We start from the raw sequence: 19,227 nt of genomic DNA, 5'->3' as shown, positions 1-19,227 counted from the left end.
GCATGCTGAAATATACATACTAGAACAATCCAGAGAATAATACGAATCGGAACAATCGGTATAGACCTAGCAAATCAAAGCCTTGGTGCTACATTCCGATTCGGAACTTGACCTTCTGTGTTCTATACACAGACTTCGCAGCCGATTGTTTAATTAACAGGACAATTGCGGGGCTAGCGCTACGATCCTTCTGACTCTAACAGTCTCACCCGAGCCGAGACTCGAACCTACAATGACTGGCTTGTTAGGCTAGCCCACAGTACGATATAAAGATCGTCATCGGAGATCCGAACGCACAAGTCGGACGAGAGGAGTTCTTTCGTCCCGTTATTGGTAAGGAAAGCCTTCACTCTACCATTAACGACAACGGTTTGAGATTAGTGAACTTCGCCGCGGCTAGGGGAATGGCCATCTGAGTTCCCATTTTGCACGTCTGAACATTCGGAAGCACACCTGGAGACACCCCAGGCCTGCTCCTAGATCGACCACATGCTGATCGACGGCCGGCACTTTTCAGTCGTCTTAGATGTGCGGTCCTTTCGAGGGCCAAACATCGACTCAGATCACTTCTCGTGGTAGGCAAGATTCGCGCCCGGTTGTCCAACGTATTTAAATCGAGATCCGCGAGAAAGATACGTTTGGACATCAAGAGGTTATCAGCGGAAGGAGCTGCTGCAGAGTATACTCGGAAAATTAATAGACGGATCGGTGAACCAGCTGGAGGGGACCTGAACGATCAGTAGAAGCACATCCATGATGCGTTCAGCGAAACAGCGCGAGAAGTGATAGGCATGACAACAAGAACCACGCGTAGTGGGTGGTTCGATGCTGAGTGCCTAGAGGTGACGGAGGAGAAAAACCGAGTCTACGCCAACACGTTAGTAGCAGCTAATCGTGTAACGCGTCAGATGCGGGAGAAAGAGGCTTCATCAGCACTAACATCGCGTCCTCGCGGAGGTGGAGAATTGCTTCACCAGGCACGACACGAGGAGCTTCTATAGAACGATCAACGGAATCAGAAACCGGACTGTGCCAGTACCTGCCATGTGCAATGACAGGGAAGGGAACCTGATTACCGATAAATCGCAGGTGGCCAGGCGTTGGAAGCAACATTTTGAAGTGATGTTGAACGATGAGGAAGGATTGGGGAGGACGGACAAGCTGTGGACCCACCAACATTGAACGAGGTGAAGAATGCTTGCAAAGAGCTGAAGAACTACAAAGTCGCTGGGAAGAACGCCTTACCGGCCGAACTTTGCAAAGTCGGGAGCGAGTAACTGTGTAGTGCAATTCACTAAATTATCCTTAGGGTATGGTCTGAGGAACAACTACATACGGACTGATTGGAAGGACTTATATGCTCTATCTAGAAGAACAAACATAAACTCGACTGTGGTAATTATCGAGGCATAAGCCTCCTTAATTCCGCTTATAAAACTCTCTTCCGTATCCTGTTCCAGCGACTGAAGCCGTTGCAGGAAGCCTTTGCTGGAGAGTACCAATGCGGTTTCCGAGCGGGACGATCTACAACGGACTAGATGTTCACCTTGAGACAGATCCTCGACAAGAACATAAACTTGCAGATACATCAGCTGTTACTAGACTTTAAAGGTGGCGTACGAGACAGTGAAACGCAACGAGCTGTGGTAAATTATGCTTGAACATGGTTTTCCAACAAGACTAATTAAAATTAAATTAAATGTTTTTGACGTTCGATGGTCAAAATAGCATTAGAAGGTGCAATACGAAGGGCAGGTTTTCAAAGAAGCGATACCATCATCACGAAGTTTCACATGCTATTGGGCTTCGCGGACGACATTGATACCAGTGCAATGGTTTTCATTGCATTTTAATGTCACTTATTGGCAAAACTCTGTAATTTATTTATAGTGTATAGAGTTCCAGAGAACTCATGACAAAATAGTAAAAACCGTATGTAAGTTCGGGCAGATAGTATCATCAAAACAAAAACTGTCCCTATTTTTTGGATTGTATTTCTTTTTTATTAATCATTTCATCATTTATATATAATTTACAATAGTATCTGTTCGCTCTGCTTTATTCATATTTTTTTTTTCATTTTTTCTCACATAAGTTTAAGATAGCATTGTTTATTTCTAATACTAGTGTTTTGTTTTGTTCCGATGTGTTTTTCTATTCTTCTATTCCCTCCTTCTCATCGTTATCATCGCATCCCGTCCTGCCGTATCCTAGACTGCTTGCTGCTGGCTTTGCTACGGTTGATCCTACACGTTTCCATTTTGTTTTACACACGCTTATCCCTAAGCCTGTGGTTCATACATTCTTAGTTGGTAACTTTTAAATAATAGTGGATGCGCTTTCCTACCATCTCCAATAAATGCTAAGTTATCGCTTCCGCCGTTTGTTTTTTTTTTTTGTGCGGTAAGGAATATGTATTTTGCTTTACTTCTCGTATATGTACACGCATGATATTCGCTTCTATGTAGGTGTGTATGTAGGCGGCTGTTATACGAGTGAAAGCAAAATTTAATTAACAAACAAACAAAAAAACCATTTCCGGATGTGCACACCTTTCTGTTTTGCCTTCGTTCGCGGTCCTAATAGATTGCATTGGTACAATGCCCGGTGTACGTGTGTTTATGTATGCCTGTGATAGCAGTTCCGCTCCAGTGCTGGCAATGAGTGTGCCATTGTGCGAATTGAATTCACTTTATGACCGAATCGTCAATTTGTTTGTATGTTTTTTTTTCCCTTTTTGGATTCTCTGGAGTTGGTGAAAAATTTTCTGTTTTTAATGCTCGGTATTTATTACTGTGATTTTTTGCTGTTGCTGCGGAGTCATGAAATGTTGCAAAACAGAAAATCAATTTGTTTCTGTCGCCGTCACTTGAATGGATTTATCTTACGAAGGAGATCATTTTTAATGAATTCATTCGTTTGTTTCGGTCAGTTTCGAATATGTACGTTTGTTCATGTCTTTGGATCAGGTTTTGTTGTTGTTATAAAAAAGGATAAAATGATTTATCTTCGACTTTTGTTACTTCATTATTTTTCAGTTTGAAGTATGTTGCGGCATTTTTTTTTCTCTGATATGAAGTTGAAGTGGGGGTAGTAGAGAATGGAATAACCTTTTTTTATTTGCGTAGTACAGGTGATTAAAAAAATCAGATACCACTTCAACAACAAGCCGCGAGGAGTATCGATTCGTCCCTCGTTTTAACCCGGGGACGAACGCGGAAAATTGTCCCGCATGTTTTTCATTTGCTGTGTTGACATCGTTGTTGTTTTTACTTTTATGATATACAAGCATTAATTATACCTCAATTAACAACTGCTGTTTGATTGTTGTTTTCCACAGCAGCGGCTGCTATCGTGGACATGTACAAATAGCTGGCAACAGATTTATCATCTTCCGTTTGTATGTTTTTCGTAATCAGTTTATTATTTTCGTTCTGTATGGTCCCACAACAAAAATCGATGAAAATCAATCCGATTCACATGGTTCTTACGAGTAATGGATGCGCTTACGGGTGCAAGTGCTGTGCAACAATGTTTACAAGCAATTGGTAATATGCGTGTCATATTTTACTAGCATTTTTTTTTTGTTTCTTCTGGTTTGAGGTTTTTGGCAATTCATACGACAATCTGGTTTTGAAATGTTCTGATGAAAGGTTTTTTTCTATTTTTTCTCACTTAATGGAATGTTTATTTACAGAAAAATCTTCTCAAGACTAATCGGCGGTAAAATGTTTTTTTTTCTCTATATATTTACGATTTTAAAGTTTTAAAACTCGCACGTACACACCACCAAGCAATTTGAAACGTAGTCTCATACCCCTGTCTGAGAGAGTGTGATATCTGTTTTTTTTTTCTGTGTACCAGAGCTTTGATGATGTGTGTATTTTTTTATGTTCAGGAAGGCCTATTCTTATGTTTCATCTGTTTTGATGTTCATTCCTTAAACTATAAAATTTATCCACTTAACGCTTACATACGGTTTCTTTCCTAGTTGATGAAATACTTTTGACTGACTTGAGAGAAAAATAAGCAAAATGGAAAGTTTCTCTTACGCTGCTTGGAATTCTATGGAAATATACGAAAAAGACACGAAAAGTTGGTGCAGGTTGAAAACTATGTATAACTTTGAGTACCACTGTAATTCCGCTGATCTTCTTTTTCCACTACATCTGACATAATTTTGAACAAAAAAACAGTTTTACATGTCAACACGGCCTTTAATAATTAGTTTGTAAAATAGCTGTACTTTCTATATCTTTTCCTATATAATAAATACGCACTGCTTTGCTCTCTAGTGCTAATTTTATTTTTGTTTCACCTCTTTGTTATTAGCATTCGCTGCAAACTCTGCTCAAAGTCTCTTGTTTCACTTTTTTTTTCAAATTTCTCCTATTTCTTTGGTACAAAATATGGCTGTATAGAAGTGACTAACTAAAATCTATAAATTAAAAGGTTATTAGCTGTAAACTAATCCTTTTTTTACCGGGTTTCACTGAGTATTTTCAACAAAAAAACAATGTCTGCTGTTCTAAAATTGACTTGAAAGTAAACTAATTTTAAACCTGGAAAAAAGTCCATCTGACGCCGGCATGTTGCGTTCGTTTCTCGCCACCGTTGTTCGTATATATGATGGCTTCCGAGTTCCGTGGTTGGTTGGCGGGTGTACAGAATGCTTCCTGCCATTCTCACGGCAACATTAATGTTCCTTGTGCTGAATTTGTTTACCGTCGTCCTGTGGGCTCTATGTGTGTTTGTGTGTGTTTTTGTGTGTGTATATGTTAGCCTTCCCTTAATAAGGTGCACCTGGATCGTCTAGTGATTTATCGGGCTGGTAAACGGAAACAATGCAAATCATGCCGATAAGACGACCGATGGCAACTGCGAGTCCATGGCCGCCACCGACGAGGGCAACAGCAGCAGGGCTACCAGGGCCAGCACCAGCATCAGCAGACCGTGGTTCGATGATTTATGGAAAGTAGGTGCTGTCGCGGCGCTGCTGCTTAGAAGACCTTTATCCAGCAGGCCAGCACCATGGACGGCCGGTTGGGCTGACGGTTCCAGTTCCATGTCTGTAGGGAATTAAAAAAAAAGGAAAAACTAGGTTAAAAGTGGAGCAGGGTTCAAACGCGCTGCAAGTAATAAAACTTAATTTGTGAAGCATGATTGCGACAATTATTCTAGAACTGAAGGTTTAAAACAGTAATATGTATAAAAAAGAGATTTGATATGCCTAGCGGAGTGTGTATGCATTATGCAAAAAGGAGGTATCAATAATGGTTTAACTACACACACTTGTATTTTTTACCGATCTCAGTTCGGTTAATATTCTTTTTTTGAACGTTGCAGCCCTGCACTTATTTTGAACCTTATGTCAACGCAAACTTTATTCAGGAGACTGGTGTATTGACGCCTGGAAAAAGTTGAAAGTTTGGTAAATGTTGGCTGTTACATTTCGCTTGTAGCCAGCAATAGTGAATAATTTAAAAAAGATTACCAAACTCATCAAAAAAAAATTTTTCTTGTTGAGTTATATAATCATTTAAAGATTGCACTCGAAAAAATGTGCGAAAACTTTATGGAATTCAGGGTAAAACAAGAATAGAGTGTAATGTTTACATGTGCTAAATTTTGTCACAATCTGTCTCTTCGTCCAGCAGGTTATGAAGCAGCCAGACTCCATGTCTTCAAGTCATAGTTGATTTAAAAAAGTATTTTTTTCATCATAACGCGGGATTGTACTGTCAAAAGCTATAACATAGAAATGATGAAAAAATGCTTTTTACAATAAACTAAGACTTAGAAACTAACGGAAATAGCGTCCGTGTGACGGCACCTTAAATGTAGAAAATTTCTAACAAACCACTTTGGGACAATTGCTAAGAGTTTGTATAAGGCTCTAAGCCCCGCCTTTTCAACGCTTTTTTAGCATTCCTGACCATTTACAGAGCATATTCCTAATACGAATATGAATCTTCTCTTAAACATCTCGTACATTTAATTTATGAAACTTCGCTTTGGTTCATTAAATCTTAATGTCATGATTTATCGATCACGAAACTGGAGATATAATTCATGTGATCTAGCGTTCCACGAATGAAATTTGACATTATATTTGAATTCGTGTTTTGGTTTATAAAGTCAGTAATTTATTTCATGAAATTACAATAAAAACTCATCAAACTTAGGATAAAGTTCATAAACTTTGAATTGGATTCATCACTCTGATAAGTTGGAATTTGATTCATGATTATGAATTATCGAAATTATAATTTTTCAACTTAAAACCATTGATAAAAATCGTAAAAGATCAGATTTTGTTCACGGTCTCAGATGCCAAACCGTTACGGGATTGAGGATTTGCGTTTGTAGTAACAAGTTCGACAGTCAGTATTATTTATGGTTTGTAGACAAAACAAAGTAAAACATGAATTAATAAGTTTTCTTTGGCAGCTTTTCTGCAGCAGTATAATGCAAAAACCTGATTAAAACGTTCGATACCCTAATCAATTTTGAATAACATTTCAACCATTTTTGATCGTTTTTCCTAACGGATTCTATTTTTTCTTAAAAAAGTACTGTAAATCGTTATCGATAACATTAGAGAACACAAAATGTTTCTCATCTCATTTTTTTTAAATGTCATTTTTGACTTTGCGTAGATGTTCTTATGGGTTTGCATCATTTTATGCTATTATTATGTTTTGTTTTTGGTCACGAATAATTTGTGAAAAGGTTTTTTTTGTAAAAATGGTATAAGGCGGCAACCATAAATTACGTAGCATATTATATACTTTGGCTTTACGATTTGTAATATAGGGGAAGGAGGGGGGAGGGGGGATAGGTAAGATCAGCGTTACGTAACAAAAAATCCATGGGGAGACTTATACTCCAAATATGAACATTTTTATTTGGCAAATTCTTTTACAGTGTTACGTAATTTTTATGGGGGGTAGGTTTTGGCGTTACTTTTTGTTACATATGGGAGGGTGGAAGTCCATAAATTGGGTTTTTTGCGTTACGTAATTTATGGATGTTGCTAAGGCAATCGACGAGACAGGTGCGGTCAGCTGATTTCAGTTTGTTTTCAACTTTTGTCAGCCTCAGGTAAAAAATATTTATTATGCAACACAAAACAAGGAAAACAACTTGTTTTAAAGTTTTTTTTAACTACAAATGGTTGATGGTTGTATGCTCCAGTGTTGCTAAACTCGCTCCTAACAAGGATACCCCAAGTAGTGTTCTCACCGCTACCGAAATCACACACACAATGGAGTACCTCCACCATTCGAACTGTCTCTCGTTCTTTCACACTTCCTTCATTTCACACCACCGAGTGTTGACGCTTGCGAGTTTTCTTCGCTCCCGAAATCATGGACACACACTCCTATTTACGGTCTTATTCGCGTGCACTCCCCTACTCGCGAGCACGACCAGCCAAAAAAAAAAGTGTTTCAAGACGCATCGGAATGGCGTGGCGCGATGCAGCGGATCGATTATAGTTAGGTAAACTGTGTAAATGTAGTAAAAGTGTTCTTATCAGCTTAAATGCTTTAATATGTATATGCTATGCTTAAATGTTTATTAGTTGTCGTCAAAGTGTCGCCTCAAATTCTCTCAAAAAACAATATGTTGAATATCATTGACATCCTGAATAGGGAAACTAATGTTTGACGTTGATGGTTGCTCTAAACTCGGCTCCTCGCATTATTGTGGAAAACATCAACAGGGTCTAACTTATAAAAAATTTGGTCACTCAGTTATTTGTTCCTTGGTGCACAGTAAAATTTCGAACTCGTGCTGAGACATGAAGATCATACCGAATTTACAATCGTCTATGTCAAGGCGCACGAACATTTTGAATAAGGTGTAATGTATGAAGGAAAAAATTTTAACTTTTCAATTGACTATTTAGTTAATCCTTAAAAGGACAATTAGTTTTTTAATTCAATTTAGGATATGATGCTATGATCTCTGTGCTGTTCTCGGACTAAAAATTTTACGGCAGACATATTCTGATTGCCAAAACCCCCGTTTGTGTGTTGCCAAAATACGGCAGATTTTCACTGGAGGAATTGCCGCTACCGCACAAAAGCAGCTTTTTACTAGCAGAGGTAATACCGTTACACTTACCACTGACGCTGCTACTACTACCGCTACTGGTACCCGCTATCGCTACTGCCCGCTGCTACATAGTTAGCACCATCTTTCACAAGTAAACTTATTGCTTTTGACGTTGACTAACGTCTATATCGAAGTTAGGCCCCTGAATTTGAAAATCTAGTGAATTTGAAAATCTGAAAATTCAACCAGGGAAAACCAGAGAAAAGTGGTCAGGTTTTGAGCGCTTATTTTGCAGTCATCTATAATCAGCTTTTCGAGGTTTTGGCATCAATCGATCAGAAATTCTTTTACGGTTAAATTTATGTAACAAAAACAAACTATTGTTTGAGATACACTATTGAAAAATTGGTAATTAATATTGATTATCTACATCATACCGCGCAGCCAATCACTACCTCTCTTCCCAAGCACAGTCGACACTAACGGATACAATCGATCTGACTTTGTTGTTATTGTTGTTGTCACTTTCTGTTTCCGATGTTTATGCTGCTGCTAGCGGAAAAAACCTTGCAAATATGCATCTTTTTGTTGGTGTTTATTTTACGACAGCGGCCGGCGCCCCATCATTCTGATTCCAAAACCGCACCAGTGACATGCGGACGCTAGGTGATAGCAGCTGAAAGGAGGAAAAACAAAATAGTACCGGTCATCTCGTGCCGGTTTGACCCGTGATGCTGGTGGCTACTGCAAAATACTAAAATGACTGGAATTCTGGACGGAAACCAGTAAACAAGAAATCGGCAACTGGCACCTTTTGGTGCCTAGCAGTTTTATAATAGAAGCGGTTAGTTGAATTTTATGTTTTACAATTGCTGTTGCTAGCGGAAAAAACCTTGCAAAAATGCATGTTTATGTTGATGTTAATTTCACGACAGCGCTAGGTGTTAGCAGCTGAAAGGAGGAAAGACAAAATAGTACCGGTCATCTCGTGCCGGTTTCACCCGTTATGCTGGTGGCTTTTAGTAGATTAACCAGAAAACAACAATGTAATCGGCAACTGGCACCTTTTGGTGCTTCGAAATTTCGTTACAGAAGCGGCAAATTGAATTTTCTGTTTTACCAAATGCTGCTGCTAGCGGAAAAAACCTTGCAAAAATGCATGTTTGTGTTGGTGTTAATATTATGACAGCGGCCGGCGCAGCTTTCAAGAAACATTTGTCTCTACCATTTCATCATCTATGTAGCCCCTCCCGCTTTCTAATTATCTGACGAAGCCTTGGTATAAAACGTATTGTTCGAACATTTCACCCCATCAGTTTCATTATATTCATTGTATCCGTACCGGATACATACGGACGCTCGGTGTTAGCAGCTAAAAGGAGGAAAAACAAAATAGTACCGGTCATCTCGTGCCGGTTTGACCCGTGATGCTGGTGGCTACTGGCACCTTTTGGTGCCTCGCAGTTTTATAATAGAAGCGGTTAGTTGAATTTTATGTTTTACAATTGCTGTTGCTAGCGGAAAAAACCTTGCAAAAATGCATGTTTATGTTGATGTTAATTTCACGACAGCGCTAGGTGTTAGCAGCTGGAAGGAGGAAAGACAAAATAGTACCGGTCATCTCGTGCCGGTTTCACCCGTTATGCTGGTGGCTGTTAGTAATAAATGGCTACTGCAAAATACTAAAATGGCTGGAATTCTGGACGAGAATAATCGGAAACTGGTACCTTTTGGAGCCTCGAAATTTTGTTACAGAAGTTTTGTAAAAGAAGCGTTGCAATTCCCTCTACTATTTGCTTCAATGGAATATTTTTTTTTTAAGAATACGGTAGTCAACGTCATGCGGTCGTGTCTTGAATACCACCCTCCTACTTTTTTTAAAGACTTTAATAAACTTTGTTTTATTTCTTGTTATTTTAACACTTTTCAATAACAATTTTCAATAGTAGGGTGGCGAAAGGCTTCGGCAGGTTTTCTGCAGCAATCGTAACCACTGCCGAAGCCGTTCGCTACCTACAATAGTATAAATAATCAAATTACAATTGTCTGCATTTGGGCTGATGCGTGGATAATTTTGCAAAAACGACGGAAATGCGTTGGAAACTAAACGGCTTATAAGCATTAAAAAAACACAAATTTTTCCCCCTTTTCCGTTTTTATATTTTCATTCTCACTCCAATGTAGCCGATCTTTCTGAGAAATGTAGTTCTATGTAAAAAAACAAGTCTTCATTATGCTCAACTTCAGTGATGTGTCAAGATAGTTTACAGTTCCAAATTTCCGCTAGCGAAATTTGTCAGAAAACCTGGTTGGAGAACACCCAGGTATTTCACCAATCTGCAGTTTACAGTTCATGCGAAGCGAATACAACCACCACCTAACTGATTGGGGAGCGGGGGTGATAGATGCAACCGAAAGATCATTTAAATCGATCGAGTTAGTGCCGCGGCTAGCAGAATTACGTACCGCACCACCATTACCACCCCACCGGCGTTGATTTCCTAGTCTCGGCCTAAGACAAGACGCGACAGCTGGCTTCTTATTTTTCTTTTCGTAACGGCCGTCATCCCTGTCGAAATTTTTTTGAACGTTCCATACCGTTGATGCCAGAATGATTATTTTTAACAACTTCTGCAGGTCAATGAAAATAAAACAAATTAAAATTGCAATATATAGGCGAATAATACTCAATTCTTATTTATTATTTTATGTTCAATAAAGCATACTTCTATTATCAAATTTTTTCTTCCTAAGTTTCTTGGTACCCGAATTTTTTCTTTCTAAGTTTCTTGGACTTCAACCGAATAGTAATAAACGATTAATCAATGCATTTTTAAAGTTATAACAGTGAAATACATTACTCGGTAATATCATGTACCTTGCATACTTTTGCATCATTATTTATGAACAATTATAATAGCTAAATTATGACTCTCCAGCATCACTGCTTTACAGTGAAAAGTAACCTCGTTGTATTTTCTACGTGACGATTGCGTTATCGAATTCAGCCAATCAGCAGCCGGTTCAAATTGGTTGAATGTAACGGTGACCAGCTGTCACGTCTTGTCTTAGGTCTCGGCCTTACAGGAGCAGCAGGGCTGTGACCGTTACGGCTCTGCGACAGCATCAAACAATCCACTTTACGCTAGTCCACCTATGTTATTAATCACGGTTTCTAAACTTGCAATCACTGAATATACCAGCGCGCAGTTTGACAGATATGTGTTACGTTTATAACAGTCATGAGTCGTGTTTATAAAAACGCTCTGAGTAGCTCATGATATTCAGAGTCCAACTTATGGTATCATGAGTCATAACTCATGATTCTATGAGTCCATGCGACAGCGATGTGTTACGCTTTTAATAGCCATGAGTCACATTCTTGAAAACGCTTTTCATAGCTCATGATATTCGGGGTTGACATCATGATATCATGAGTCATAGGTCATGATTCTGTCGGAAAACAACATTCATGATTTCATGACCTAAAAGGTAAATATTTTTACCCGTGCACTGTATAACATTTTGCTAGCCTCGTTTTTTGTCATAGGGACAAATATTTTGTACCATTAGCGTAATTTAAAACATACTCTTGTGGTTTGCACAACGGCTCCAAGGTGTTATAACGTTTGCATTTAAAAATAGACTTTTTCGGATGGTGATCAAAAGTTTAGACAGAAATAATTTAGTTCGATGAATTGCCCATGGAAGGTTATTATATTAGCTTACTTGCAAAAAAATTCTACGCCTTTGCGAGCGACCTTTTTGCAGTTAGTCGAAACATTCACTTTTTTCGTTTTATTTATCAAGTCCTCCTTAATTTTTGGTACGAAATAATAGGAGTATATCTTACGCTTCCGATTTGCCCAGAAATTCTCGATGGGTCGCAGCTGAGGGACGTTGGGCGAGTTTGTCGACTTGGGTACCACATCGATATTCAGCCGCTCCATCTCCTCCAACGATCGTTTCGAGAAGTGGGCCGATGCCAGATCCGGTCAGAACATCGCGTCTTTGCCCTTATGGTGTTTCTTTACGAACGATGTAACATCCGGCAGGCTCTTCGTACTATAAATTTCCCGTTCACGGATAATCCGGACCGAGAGGAGAGCTGCTTTGATATCCCCTTCTCGCTGTTTGTCAGCCACAGCAGCACCTTCATGGGGAACTTGGTGTGTGAAATGAACTTCTCCTCGGAGATCACTTCCTTCGTGAAAGAAGTAAAATACGAAGTGCCCTGCCAGTCGTTGCCATCCAGTGTGAGATAGGTCTTATCGTGCATCATCACCGCCACGTCGCGAGTTGCCAGGAAAAACGACTTGACCATCTTGTTCAGCCTGCATTGCCTGCAGCTTCGATACCAGTGGATAGGACTGCCCCTTCCTGACATGCATGTCCCTGTTCTCCAGATACTTTCTCGCTGTTTGGTCGATTGCACTGACCTTCCGGCCAAACGCACTCAGCGATGTAGCGATGTAGAGGTTCTAGTCGCTCAGGGTTGGCGGCCTTCTGGAACCGGGCTTTCTTTTGATGCTCGGTATATTGTCCAACAGCGCCAGGATGTTGTAGATGCCGAAACGGGCATATCTGGCGTCCACAAGCTGCCGCTCGATGTCCATTTTTGAACGCGCACACTTATGAACGGAGTAGCTTCGCTGTTCTCGCTTTCACGGTTAGAGATCGACTGATAGAGCTGTATTTTTTTTTTCTGCTGACTCAAGGTCTACTATGATTGATGCTGCAAGAGTAGTTTCGTCAGTGCGTGTAAAGGTAAACCCATGAAAATCGGCAATTTTTGTTTCCAGTTAATATGTATTAGAGATTTTCAAAAAACAATGCCTCAATAAAAACTGATTCAGGAAAAATACCTTGTATTTTTGTTAGTTAACACATTTTTAAAGTGTATTCGTACTTTTTGAACTCTGTATAGTTTCAAAGACAGTGAATACAGCCGTCGCTGTTTCTCCCGTGGAAAACAAGGTGTCTAGTGATAAAATTTAGAACTTTATTCTGGCAAAGAAATGTTGGAAAATATAATATATTAGAATATGCAAAAAGCTTTTTTCTTTTTGATTTCCGTTGAATGGCCACTATCTTTCCTCCGGATTACTGCCATGGAAACCAGATCTTCATTTGCAACAATGATGATGATGGTCCCGCCACATACCCCTACAAAGCGGGCGCGCAGTTCCTCCTTGTTTCGACGGCATTGTGTGACAATTTTCTGAAAGGGGTAAGAGTTCATTTACCTCACGTGTAAGGAAAAAAAATCCGAACAACCTTCAATTTAGTCTACGATTTCGAAGTGCTGCACAAATCGAAAAACCCTTTTCCACAAAATGAAGATCCACTTTTATATAACTGGCAAAACGATCAGTCGATTCTGTCAAGTGACGCTTAGTTGGGAAAATGGCGTTGTCGGAAGAAGACCGTCGTAAATTGATTTGCAATTTTTGTGAGCAAAACAAAGGAATTATAGAAGGTAAGTGTTCCACGGCAGACTAACAGACATAACAACTCGAGCAAATTTTCAATAAAATCATCGTTTGGTTAATTCCAGTACTTTACGTTAGTAACACTAGCACCATCTGCTGTCGTTTTCGCGCTGCGTCATGTATTTCGACATTTTTTTATGTATTGGCTGTTTTGATCTAACTTGCTAAGTTTCGGACACTAAGATTCGCTTATTCGGAAACTACAGAAACTCGAAAACAACAGAACCTAAAAAACCTAATTGAGGTTTATTTTCAGAAATGTTCGCGGGACCTGTTTTTCCAGGGAAAAAGACCTCCTTGGGGTTCAATAAGCAACATATAAAAAATTAGTTCTAGAGGCGGTAGCAATTTTAAAACAAAACATATACCTATATAGGTAAACACGTGATTTATTGACCCTGTTGGACGTGAATTTTGCCCTTTTTGCGTTAAATCCAACCGTTAAATCACGTGTTTACCTACATAGGTATATGTTTTGTTTGAAAATTGCTTTCGTTTCAAATTACTCTGCGTCGCTTCTAGACCTTAACGAAATTCAACCAATTTTTTATATGTTGCTTATTGAACCCAAAGGAGGTCTTTTTGCCTGGGAAAACGGGTCCCGCATACATTTTTGAAAATAAGTCCCACACTACCATTATATGCTTTCATCAGGAACAGATTTTCTTGGCGTTTCTAGCGGTCATTGAAACAATGGAAAAACAAAGCCAAATATCATCCAATATAGGTATTTTTGCAATCGGGATGATGCCCAGAGATAAAAAATGGTCCAGACGCCATTTTTAATTCCAAGATGGTGAGTTCCGGTTTCTAGAAAACAACCTAAAATAGTCGAATACCCCCAATATGAGTCTTTCCATAATCAAAATGGTACCCAGAGAATTAAAAACGACCCCAGACACCATTTTGGATTACCAAATGTGGCTTCCGGTTTCTGGAAAACAACAAAATATGACCAAATACCAGGTAATATGGGTATCTCTGGAATCGGAATGATGCTCTGAGACCATAAAATGACCCCAGACGCCATCTTGGATTTTAAGATTGCGACTTCCGGTTCTTAGGACACAGTTTAGAGTAGTCGGGTACCTCCCCCATATGTGCATTTCTGGAATTAGAATGATGCCCTGAGACTTCAGACGTCGTTTTCAAATTCAAGATGGTGACTTCCTGTTCATCTGGAGTCGTTTTTAGGTCTCTTAGCATCATTCCGATTCCGAAAGTACTCATATGAGGTGGTATTAGGACATTTTGGGATGTTTTCCGGGAACCGGAAGTCATCATCTTAAATTTAAAAATCGTGTTTAAAGTTGATTTCTAGTCTCTGCGCATCATCCCGATCTCTAAAATACACATACTGGATGGTAAACGGCCATTGCAGGTTGTTTTCCGGAAACCGGAAGTCACCATTTTGGAATTCAGAATGGCGTCTGGGATCGTTTGCAGCTTTATGGACACAATCCCGATTTCGAAAATACTCATATGGAGAGCTACTTGATCAGTTTTTACTGTTTTCCGTTTCCCATATTTGGTGGTATTCGACCATTTATGGTTGTTTTTCGGAAACCGGAAGCTACCATTTTAGAATCCAAAATAGCCTCTACTCTATTCCGAAAGGTCCATTTCCGGGGTATATTACCAAAACACTCAAAACTATAAAAACGGCTTGTGGAAGTAATTTTATGAACTTTGAACCAATAATCCTAAATTTTATTCAAATATTCATAATATCCATCAGTTTCGAAACATGTCCGCAGAAAACCGGATTTCCAGGAATAAAAGAAATATTTCATGGCATCGCTCTAACGCAGCTTAAAAGAATCAGTGCAAAATCAGCACAAAAATTATTAACAAATGATTGATAGTAATAATTGATAGAAATAAATACTGAGGCCGTTGGAAACCTTTTTTCACGAATGTCAATGTGGTTTTCGAGGGGGACGCTCTACTACGGACCAAATAAATACCTCGCGACAAACCTTCGATAATTTTCTAAATTTCAACTTCCACACTCACCATCTGTTTATAGACTTCAGAACAGTGTACGATTCAGTTGAGAGTTGTGGCAGGTAATTCGCGAATATGGTTCTCCAACAAAACTAATCAGACTGATCCGTGCCACCCTTGATGGCAGTCAGGGTAGCAGGTGAAATATCGGACGCTTTAGTGGAGTAAACTGATTTGAGGCAAGGTCACGGGTTGACTGAAACAAGTCGCATGGAATGGGAATCAGAAGAAATCAGAGACCTCCACCTAATTGATAATAAATCTCACGAATGTAACCTTTTTGAAGGTGACACGTATGAAAATTTTCCTCATTGGTGTCACCCCCTAGAGAGTGACCAATGGAAAACCAATGAAACAGCTCGACAATCGAGAAGATTTATATCACCCAACAAAACAGTTACTCAAAAACTACTCAATATCTCAAAAAAAAAAAAGATCTTTGTACCTCCAGTGGCCTTGTGACGGGTCACTGCTCAAGCAAATATTACTTAAAGCAGATAGGTAAGTTGCAAAATGATGCCTGTCGCTTCTGTAACCTAGACAGAGAAATTGGAACATTTACTATGTGACTGCGAAGCACTCTTACAAAAGAGGAAGCAATTTTTTGATAAAAACATATTACAACCATTAGATGTTTGGATGACTTCTCCAAATAAGGCAGTGAATTTTATTCGTTCAATAATACCTTATTGGGACGATGCCTATAATCAGCAAGTGGAAACCACCCAATCTAATGGTGGTAGGACACCCTGATGAGGCAACAAACGGGGCCCGCTACGATAGATCAAATAACTGATCGTAGTGGAAAATGTACCCAACAGGAAAAAAAAGGTGATGGGCTATCAATCAGTCATGACGTTACTAGCTTTCGCGGACGATATCGACATCATTTGTATTAACCGTAGAGCGGTGAAGGAGGCCTCTAAAGAGGAATGATTAGACAATTAGGCTTGTCCTGAACTTTGCCAAAAGGGAGTAGATGGTGGCTGGTAGAAAGCATGGTAGCCCGTCGGATGTGGTAATAGATGAGAAGTCATTTGAAGTAGTAGACGAGTTGATTTACCTGGGTACATTGGTGACGAGTGACATTGAGGTTAGTCGTGAAATACATAGGCGGATAGGGGCGACAAATAGAACCTCCCACGAATTACGTATCCAACTGAGGTTTCGCAGCCTGCTAAAACGTGCAAAACAAGCACTCTATAGAACACTGATCCTCCCGGTGGTACTCTATGGCCATGAAGCATGGACACTGAAAAAGTCCGAACAACGAGCTCTTGGTGTTTTGGAGCGTAGGATTTTGCATTCAATCCTTGGTGGCAAACTAGAAAATGGTGTTTGGTGCAGACGCATGAACCATGAAGTGTAGCAGGTGTACAAATCGGTGGATATAGTTAAGTAGATAAAACACGGTAGGTTGTAGTGGGCTGGGCCTGTAGCTAGAATGCCAGAAGAACGACCAGCGAATACTATATTTAGCAGAAACCCTGATAGCGGCCGTTGACTTCGAGGTAGGCCCCGCACTCGTTGAATGTGTGCTGCCGACGAGGATGCCCGCGAAATAGGGGTTAGGGGAGATTGGAGGATAGCAGCCCAAGACCGAGTGAAATGGCGACGTATTCTGGATTCGGCTTTGGATCGACAATCGGTCTGTCGCCGTAAAAATAAAATAAATAAGTTAACGCACACGATGAAAGTGTACCGCGAAGCTTTGGTAAAGGTGTTTGCAAGTTTATTTACACAATCATCCGTCGATACCGTGAGACGGGCTGTCGCATTCGGTTAGGACGCATCGCATAGCCATCAAGGTTGTGAGGGAGTGGGTTCGTCGTAAAACGAACCGCTCGATCCGGAAAACCGCTTCTAACCTGCTTGTGTCGATCGGGAGTGCTCACACTATCATGACGAATAACCTGGGTTACAAGCCGTATAAGAAACTCTCCACCTTGGACTTGGACAATGTCCAAAATGATCGGTTGTGGACACCAACGCAACGGTGGCCGGCATCTCACCGTCCCACATGAACGTCCTGCGGTTTTAGAGTGCCGTGTCGGTGATGGGTTGGGGTGACTGTATCCAGGCATGGGAAACTCCATCGGGTGTTTATCGAAATTTTTTCGAGAAACTTCTCAAGCTCCTCATACAGCAAAAAACGGGGGTACTTCAAGCTAATATGTCGTAAAGGTTCTTAATTAATATTGCCTCAATAAAAATTGGCCCAAAAAAAATTCTTTTCGTTTTTTTGTAATTTTACACGTTTTCAAAGTATGTACAAACTTATTGAACACCCTGTATAGTCACCAAGAAAGAGAACGCGCCCGTCGCTGTTTCTCTAGCGGGAAACACGGTGTCTACACGCAAAACTTTTCCTTATTACTTTAGAAGCAATAGCGCAAAATTACCTTCTAGGTAACAAATCCATCACTTAAAAAGCAACAAAATTCTTCCCCAGTCAAGTAACAACACATACTGTCATATATTTAGCACGTGCTATGAGAGTACGACTCGTGTGGTCGTTTCAACCACATGCAACGTTTTTTCTGTCGAAAAATGTTCCCTTTCCACCTCAAGTCAAAAAAAATCACACACCGTCGCATAAGTTGCACATGTTACAAGTTTTTTCAATCTCCAATTCATCCGGTGGGCGTGTATTTGTTCGCTTGTTGTATGCATACGGAGTAGCGAAAAAATATGACAAGAGCTGCCAAGCAACATTTTCCCCGTCATGGAGTATGCAAACGTTGATGATTTCAAAGACTTGAAATGCGCCTTAAAATGACATCACGATCTGTAAACTGCGTTAGAGAAAAATAAAAACATTCGCTTTCTTGCAAGCTATTTACAGCACATAATCATTGGTTCATGGAAACTCATTTGGACCTGTTTGAATATACAAAACTCGTGCCCATCCAGAACAATATTCGCAACTTCGGCAACTCTGGTCAGACAGTATTACATATTTCCATTTCAAGTAAACACTGGGGGACGAAACGAAAGTGTTTCTAATTGGACATTTGAGGTTGACGGTTGAGATTCTGATTATGTGTGGATGAAGGGAGACAAAAATGAACCAGATCGTTGCATCAATACAAATGCAGCGAGTGAAGTCTTGCCAACACATGCATTGCGGTGCTTGGCTGTATGTTCTCCTGCAGAAACACATACAAGCGTGTGGCCGTCATAATTTTTATTACTTTTTGTTTGTTACTTTTTGTGTATAATGCGCAGTCATAAGACACAAAAAGTAATAAAAAATTGCCCAAAAGTAATAAAATATTCCCCGTTTGCGTTGGGTGTAGTATTGAAAGTTAGAGCTTTATTGTCGCCAACGAATATTGGGTAGATATACTACATTAGAATATATAATAAGCGTTTTTTTAATATACATTATCTCCGTTGAATGGTCACTACCTCTCTTCCAGATTACTGCCATTTTTTTCCTGTGTGGACTCACGCGACCAGAGCTTAGATCTTCATATTACTGGCAGTATCACTATTGAAATTAGTGATACGCTTATCATTCATATCCGTGCTTGTGTGTAAGTTTTACCTTTCCGTTTCATGCTTACAACTCTACTATACCGAGCCTCCGTCCCTCCTAACAATATCGCCTAATTACAATTCCCTGGAGAGAACTTTCATACGTTACTCACACCAGTTTTATTAT

General features: G+C 39.8%; 1 protein-coding gene across 1 annotated transcript in view; it reads right to left on the bottom strand.

Moving 5' to 3' along the window:
- Nucleotides 1-1,980: 1,980 nt before the first annotated feature.
- Nucleotides 1,981-19,227, bottom strand: part of LOC129722543 (neural cell adhesion molecule 2-like) — a 355,465-nt gene continuing 338,218 nt past the window's right edge. Inside the window, exon 8 of the mRNA XM_055676054.1 lies at nt 1,981-5,069. Within this exon, the coding sequence (XP_055532029.1) occupies nt 4,852-5,069 (218 nt within the window). The 3' untranslated portion in view covers nt 1,981-4,851. The remainder of the gene's footprint in view (nt 5,070-19,227) is intronic.

This window comes from Wyeomyia smithii, chromosome 2 (genome assembly GCF_029784165.1).
Source record: "Wyeomyia smithii strain HCP4-BCI-WySm-NY-G18 chromosome 2, ASM2978416v1, whole genome shotgun sequence".
NCBI lineage: Eukaryota > Metazoa > Arthropoda > Insecta > Diptera > Culicidae > Wyeomyia > Wyeomyia smithii.
The sequence above is the reverse complement of the archived record's forward strand: the minus strand, read 5'-3'. Positions and strand labels throughout refer to the sequence as shown.